This window comes from Camelina sativa, chromosome 7 (assembly GCF_000633955.1).
Source record: "Camelina sativa cultivar DH55 chromosome 7, Cs, whole genome shotgun sequence".
In the NCBI taxonomy this organism is placed as follows: Eukaryota; Viridiplantae; Streptophyta; class Magnoliopsida; order Brassicales; family Brassicaceae; genus Camelina; species Camelina sativa.
The window spans coordinates 7211059-7218543 of NC_025691.1; the positions used below are offsets into that span (position 1 = coordinate 7211059).

Genomic DNA, 7485 nt, shown 5'->3' on the forward strand with positions numbered 1-7485 from the left:
TTTTTTTTTTTTTTTTGTTCAAACAAGGATTTTCATTACTTAAGTCCTCAAAAGAGTATAGTTCATACAACCGAAAGCTAGAAAAATACAATGAAAATACAGATAGTGGTTCCACGAGTTTTCCAAATAAATGCTCAGCTTTGAAAGGCTTGCAGCGTTTGAAAGATCTATCGGGACCATAGCGAGTTCGACCATGAAGACGGGCTTCGCGAAATCCTCAACCAACAAGTGGTTATAGACAGCTCGCACAAATAATGCAACTGAGCTTTTAGAAGGGTGCTCCATGGGGGAGGCAAAGCTTTGGTTCCTAGCCGGCAAGAGAAAGTTCAAAAACAGACCCATAAGGTGCTTTAATCGTTTAGGCTCATATCTCACTGCTTTAGGTGTAGTGACAATTGGGAAACACAAATGATAAACACAAATTCATAACAAAGCAGGTGTGTCAGTAACTTTTACAATGGAAAAACAAGATCAGTAAAATGTTATACTTTGCAAATAAGCCATAAATGTAAATAAGATTTTCTATTATATAAGTATAGAGCTTTCTTGTATATCAGCTATAATGGCTCTTTTAAAATGGACATGTATTACTCAAATAAAAGAAAATTTGTGTATTCAAAGTCTTATATTAGCTAAAAAATTTATATAATGGTTCAGAGTCATATTTTATAAATAAGACCAAAAATCAATTTAAATTTGAATGAGCATTAAACTAAACTTAAGGTGAAAACTCCCATAGATTTAAAACAAGTGAAGCCTTTCTATTATCTTTGGATTGAATGGAACTCATAATTTTTTGTTTTGAAAAAACTTGACATTTTATTACGGTTAACAACCAATTTTGGTTTGGAAATTCCAGCCAATAGAAAAGCCATAAGATTCATGAGTTGAATTGGGCTGAGTTCGCAGTTTGACTCATTTTGATACTATGTAAAACAAAATGGATTTAATATTTTAGAATTTTTTTTATCAATATGTTAAAATCTCATTACTCATTCAGTTTTATCTCTAGAAAATATAAAAATAAAAAAAGAAAATTATAGATTTTGTGTTAATTTGTTTACCTCTAAAATTTCAAAAGAGTAAACTAAGGATTTTAATAGATTATTTATACATTAAAGAGTTTGTTATATATTTGATGAAATTTATAAAATTTATCAAGTGAAATAAATGGTATTAATAAGAAACTCAGTTTTTAAAAATATGGTATTTGACATTTTCTAAATTTTAATAATAAAAAATTATATGAAAATGTCAAATACCATATTTATATGTATAACATAGAAGAGTTTCTTTGTTAAATACCATATATTTCCTAACTATTCCCTGAATTATATATTTATATGTATAACAAAGAGTCAAAGACTATAATTTTTTATTATTAAAATTTAGAAAATGTGAAATACCATATTTAAAAAAATTGAGTTTCTTATTAAATACCATTTATTTCACTTGATAAATTTTATAAATTTCATTAAATAATATATATAACAAAGACTATATATAAAAAAGACCATATAACAAAGAATTATATGTATATAACAAAGGCTATAAATTTTAAGACTATATATAACAAAGACTATATGAGTCCATATATAACAAAGACTATATGAGTCTATATATAACAAAGACTATATGAGTCTATATATAACAAAGACTATTTATAAAGACTATAAATTTTAATAATATAAATATGATAAAATTCTATGTATATAACAAAGACTACATATAACAAAGAAGCTCTTCTATATAAATATGGTATTTAACAACAAAGACCATATGGAACAACAAAGACCAAAAAAAAAAAACTCTTCTATGTTATACATATAAATATATAATTCAGGGAATAGGTAGGAATTTTTCTAGCATAAGATTGTATGGGAAAAATTATTAGAGTTTAATTTAATAAATATACTTTTAAGCACAGGAGGGGAATAAGTTTACTTACAATATTAATGAAAACTTAATTATTAATTGTTTAAATATGTTATTTTGAAAATTTTCTTATTTTTTTGTAAAACAGTTTTAAAACTAGGTTCTATCTTGTAGACATATCGACAAACAAATACCAAAACTCTTCTTTGTTTTTTTTTTTTTTTTTGACAACTTTGTTTTATACATGGGTGAATTAGGTAGGTAGCCAAGATTGAAAATATATTTAAGGATATAGCATACTAATTCAAAATACTAAGTGAATGATACAAAGGGTAATGAAAATTACCAGTTGAGGTGAGAGGTGGTGGAAGAAGGTGGCCGGCGGTAATGGCCGGAAGGTGGTCGGAAGGTGGCCGGAGGTGTGGTCGGAAGGTGGCTGGAGGTGTGGCCGGAAGGTGGCCAGAGGTGTGGCCAGAGGTGTGGTTGGAAGTGGTGGCCGGCGGTAGTGGCCGACAGTGGTGGCCAGAGATGGTGGCAAGAGGTGGTGGTGGAGGATAATAATAGAAGATTAATGTTATAATTATTATATAAAATATTCACTATATCATCTTTTTATGGTTAGTATAGTTTTTCAGTTAATTATTATTATTTTTTGGGTTATAGAACGCAATTCCCTTAATATATAGAACTTAGGGAATAATTATGATATTTTATAAATAAATTTTTTTGTATGGAAAGGGGAAAAAACCATTTGAATTCAATTTAGGGTCTGAATGGTGACTGCGGTCGGGGCGGCCAAATCCATCAACGGTTTAGACCTCCCCAAAAATAGGGCAGCCAGCAGACTGCTGCGGACCAACTTTATTTGTATACAAAAACGGTCCGCAGTTGGTCCACAGCGGTTTTCTTTCTATAATCTTTAGACCGTACCACTGTGGACTGTATTTGATGAATGGTAAATAAAAAACGGTCTAATCTGCTGATGGATTTGTCCGCTCTGACCGCTGCAACTATTCACATTTTTAGTGGATAGCAAACATTAAATTATTTATATATTTTTTTTGGGAAGTGTATTATTACTTCAGTGGATATAGATATTTATGATTAGTTTATTGTTTTTTTATCTTTTTACATACCAAAAAAATCTTCTGGATAGGGCCATGATAAAATCATGGATGTCTAATTATTGTAAATTAAATTATTTTAAAATATTTGAACAGTTTATTCCAATAATTGATTTCTATAATTGATACATTTTTTTATTGTAAAAAGTTAAAAAGTTTATTTCCATTTTTAATTTTCTTCCTTTCGTTATAAAAAGCCATTTTGTTTTTCTTCCTCCCTCTTCCTTCCTCACCATTGATTCCTCTCTCTCTCTCTCTCTCTCTCTCAGTGCAAAGCAATATAGCACCAAAGCTTCTTCCAGTTTCTTCCTTTATACGATTCAAGCTTTTGCGAAATCATCTTCGTTTCGTTTCGTTCCGTTAAACGTAAGTCTTCTTTTTTTGTCCGTTCCGTTTTCATTTTCCCTCCCACTATCTTAGCTCTTCGTTTTCTCCAGATGCTTGTGTTTGATTTCTTAGATCGTTTGGTGTAGATTAAGTAGTGAGATTGAATCAGACCTTATGCTTCTCGTAATTTTGGATGTATTGTATAAGTTTTTTGGATTTGGGAATCGATACTGATGTTTAGGAAAATGAGAACTTTTTGAAGTTGATTTATGTGAGATAATGAACCCTAATTTTTTTGCTCTGTTTTATAGTTTTCACACTCTCAGAACCATTTGTGATAATGTCTTTGTGTGTGTCCCCTCGTTGGTTACAGGAGCTATGAACATGAATTTTTCGTTTTGCTCAACATCTTCTGAGATTTCATATGCTGCTAGTGACAATGTTCTGAGGTTTCCGGTAGCGAGGCGGTTGTTGTTTGCTCCTGAATTGGCTAAGTTTGGTGAGAAATGGAAGAGGAATTACATTGATTTGCCTTGTCTTCGTGGTAGTACGAGGAAGGTTTTGGCGTCAAGCCGGTTTGTGCCAGGACAATTGGAAGATTCGTCGATTGTTAAGAAGAGTTTACAGAGAAGAGAACCTGTAGAGAAGCTTGGTGTTGTGAGGACTTTGTTAATTGATAATTATGATAGTTATACGTTCAATATTTATCAGGCTTTGAGTACTATTAATGGAGGTAGTAGCTTCTTAGTTTTGTTTTTGTTGTCTTTCTCTCTGTTAATCTCTAAAAGATGGATTCAGTGTGTTATTTAAACTATTTTGTTTTTTTGGTATCCTGTGTAGTGCCTCCTGTGGTTATTCGGAATGATGAGTGGACGTGGGAAGAAGCTTACCATTACTTATATGAAGATGTTGCTTTTGATAATATTGTGATATCACCTGGTCCTGGCTCGCCCATGTGCCCAGCTGATATAGGTATCAGCCAGTTAATCTAGTTTTTTTACTGAGTTTTTGCACCTTTGTTTGTGTTTTTTCTCGAACTTTTGTTTTGCTCTGCAGGAATATGTCTTCGTCTTTTGCGTGAGTGTCGTGATATTCCAATTCTAGGTGTCTGCCTTGGCCACCAGGTAATATTATCTTCATTAAGATGGCAGCACTTCATTTGTTAATTGTTTTCTGCGTGTTCAGTTTTAGTGGCTACAAACATGAAAATGAGGTAGTTTATCTCTCTCTATGGTTCTTTCTGTAAAAAATAAAACATGTTTTGGCAGGCATTGGGATATGTCCATGGAGCTCAAGTAGTCCATGCCCCGGAACCAGTCCATGGACGGTTGAGGTATTGACAAATGTGATTAGTATGCCGGACTTTTTCAAATGCTCTCTCTGTGCCTTTTAATAATCCCTCTCTTATCATGGATTCAATTTTTGTCTACTGAAACAAGTGTAAAGATGTTGGTATTGTGGTCATTTTTCATTTCTCAGTGTCTGTTAGATATTTTTCTCATGATTTCCATCTTCTTCTTGTAGTGGGATTGAACATGATGGGAACATATTGTTTTCTGATATTCCATCTGGGAGAAACTCTGATTTCAAGGCAGGTCATCTACTTTTATACATGCAATATTCATTGATCTCTTTAGATACAGAGTAAAATTTCTGTTGCGGGTTCATTTCTGTAGGTTGTTAGATACCATTCACTGATCATAGATAAGGAATCACTACCAAAGGAACTTGTACCAATAGCATGGANCGTCTGCCTTGGCCACCAGGTAATATTGTCTTCATTAAGATGGCAGCACTTCATTTGTTAATTGTTTTCTGCGTGTTCAGTTTTATTGGCTACAAACATGAAAATGAGCTAGTTTATCTCTCTCTATGGTTCTTTCTGTAAAAAATAAAACATGTTTTGGCAGGCATTGGGATATGTCCATGGAGCTCAAGTAGTCCATGCCCCGGAACCAGTCCATGGACGGTTGAGGTATTGACAAATGTGATTAGTATGCCGGACTTTTTCAAATGCTCTCTCTGTGCCTTTTAATAATCCCTCTCTTATCATGGATTCAATTTTTGTCTACTGAAACAAGTGTAAAGATGTTGGTATTGTGGTCATTTTTCATTTCTCAGTGTCTGTTAGATATTTTTCTCATGATTTCCATCTTCTTCTTGTAGTGGGATTGAACATGATGGGAACATATTGTTTTCTGATATTCCATCTGGGAGAAACTCTGATTTCAAGGCAGGTCATCTACTTTTTATACATGCAATATTCATTGATCTCTCTAGATACAGAGTAAAAATTGTGTTGCGGGCTCAACTCTGCAGGTCGTTAGATATCATTCACTGATTATAGATAAGGAATCACTACCAAAGGAACTTGTACCAATAGCATGGACGATTTATGATGACACTGGTTCTTTCTCTGAGAAGAACACGGGAAGCCCACTGGGAAGCGGATCTGTCATCCCTGTTTCAGAAAAGTTGGAAAATCGAAGTCATTGGCCTACGTCCCATGTTGATGGAAAACAAAATAGACACATTCTCATGGGGATCATGCATTCTTCACTTCCCCATTATGGTTTACAGGTTTGATGATTATTAGAGATCATATTCGTACTAAATTTTCCTCCATTCGTCGGCTGATTTTGACATGCATTTTGCTTTTAGTTTCATCCAGAGAGTATTGCTACTACCTATGGAAGTCAATTATTCAAAAATTTCAAAGACATAACTGTGGATTATTGGAGTCGCTCTAAATCTCCATCCTTGCTTCGAAGAAACATAAATGACACTGGTGAGCTCCTTTAAGTTTAATGGTTCCATTATAAATAGATTGTCATTTCTGCTTCTCTCTTCCCTTGTCCCAATCTATGACTTAGTTTAGTTCTAGTACCCTGTGGTGTAACTTTATGATTAACTGTCTTGGAGCTTCTCCTGAATAATAAATATTTTTTAGCAAACATGCAGGTGACTGGTGCTACTCAATTCCTGAAGGAACTTTCCAGAAATAGATTTAGAGGAAATGGTTCTAGTTATTATGAGAACCCTAAGAAGTCTCTGTTTGCTGCCAAGACAAATGGTGTAGACGTCTTCGATCTGGCGGATTTATCATATTCAAAACCTCATGTAAAATTGCTGAGGTTGAAATGGAAGAAGCATGAACGTCTTGCACATAAACTTGGTGGAGCAAGAAATATATTCATAGAACTCTTTGGCAAGAATAGAGGGAATGATACTTTTTGGCTGGATACTTCTTCTAGTGACAAGGTTGGTAGTCTATTTTCTCACCATAGTTGCTGACTGTTATTGCTGTTTTGTTGTGCTAGCCTCCGTGTGACAAGATAATGTTTCCCATTGTTCCAGGCTAGAGGACGATTTTCTTTCATGGGAGGTAAAGGTGGATCTCTATGGAAGCAGTTGACATTTAGTTTATCTGATCAAAGGTTTTACGCATGACCTACTTTTTCTCTATACGACAAAGGTTTATGTTCTTTTTTTTTAACTTGAGAGCCATAACCCTTCTTCCTGCACATTTTCTTAACCGTACATTTGTGCTTGGGTCATTGTGAGACTATATTGATATGGCTAAGATAATCTACACAGTCATGCATCATATCATGGGACTGAAACATTGAGCTTATGACTTGTGTTTTCAGCGAGATTACATCTAAACATGCGGGACATCTTCTGATTGAAGATTCCCAGGCCTCGACTGAGAAACGATTCTTGGAAGAAGGCTTTCTTGATTTTCTACGTAAGGTATAAAGAAAGACTTAACTCAGTATGGAACTATGGATGTCAAAGCTTATCTCTCCTTTCTAGAGTGGAATGAAATAGATTATAGAATAGTAAAATTGGGACTCATGGGTGGATGTCAACTGTTTTTTTCCCAGGAGCTTGCATCTATCTCTTATGATGAGAAGGACTTCACAGGGTTGCCTTTTGACTTTTGTGGTGGCTACGTAGGTTGTATTGGGTATGTGTTTAATTATCTTTACCGTGAATCTCTCTTGCAAGCTTTTTCCATTGTACAATAATGTTAGAAGACTTCTGGAATGATTGTTTGATTAACCTTATCTCTGGTGCAGGTATGATATTAAAGTGGAATGTGGAATGCCAATTAATCTTCACAAATCCAAGGCTCCAGATGCATGTTTTTTCTTTG

The 7485-nt window shown here is 34.0% G+C and overlaps 1 protein-coding gene across 1 annotated transcript in view; it reads left to right on the plus strand.

Moving 5' to 3' along the window:
* LOC104704412 (aminodeoxychorismate synthase, chloroplastic-like) overlaps positions 3208-7485 on the plus strand; it is a 10762-nt gene continuing 6484 nt past the window's right edge. The window contains exons 1-10 of the mRNA XM_019227541.1: positions 3208-3365; positions 3700-4059; positions 4167-4298; positions 4383-4450; positions 4595-4659; positions 4851-4917; positions 5003-5060; positions 5704-5906; positions 5988-6114; positions 6277-6416. Coding sequence (XP_019083086.1) covers positions 3705-4059; positions 4167-4298; positions 4383-4450; positions 4595-4659; positions 4851-4917; positions 5003-5060; positions 5704-5906; positions 5988-6114; positions 6277-6416 — 1215 coding nt within the window. The 5' untranslated portion in view covers positions 3208-3365; positions 3700-3704. The remainder of the gene's footprint in view (positions 3366-3699; positions 4060-4166; positions 4299-4382; positions 4451-4594; positions 4660-4850; positions 4918-5002; positions 5061-5703; positions 5907-5987; positions 6115-6276; positions 6417-7485) is intronic.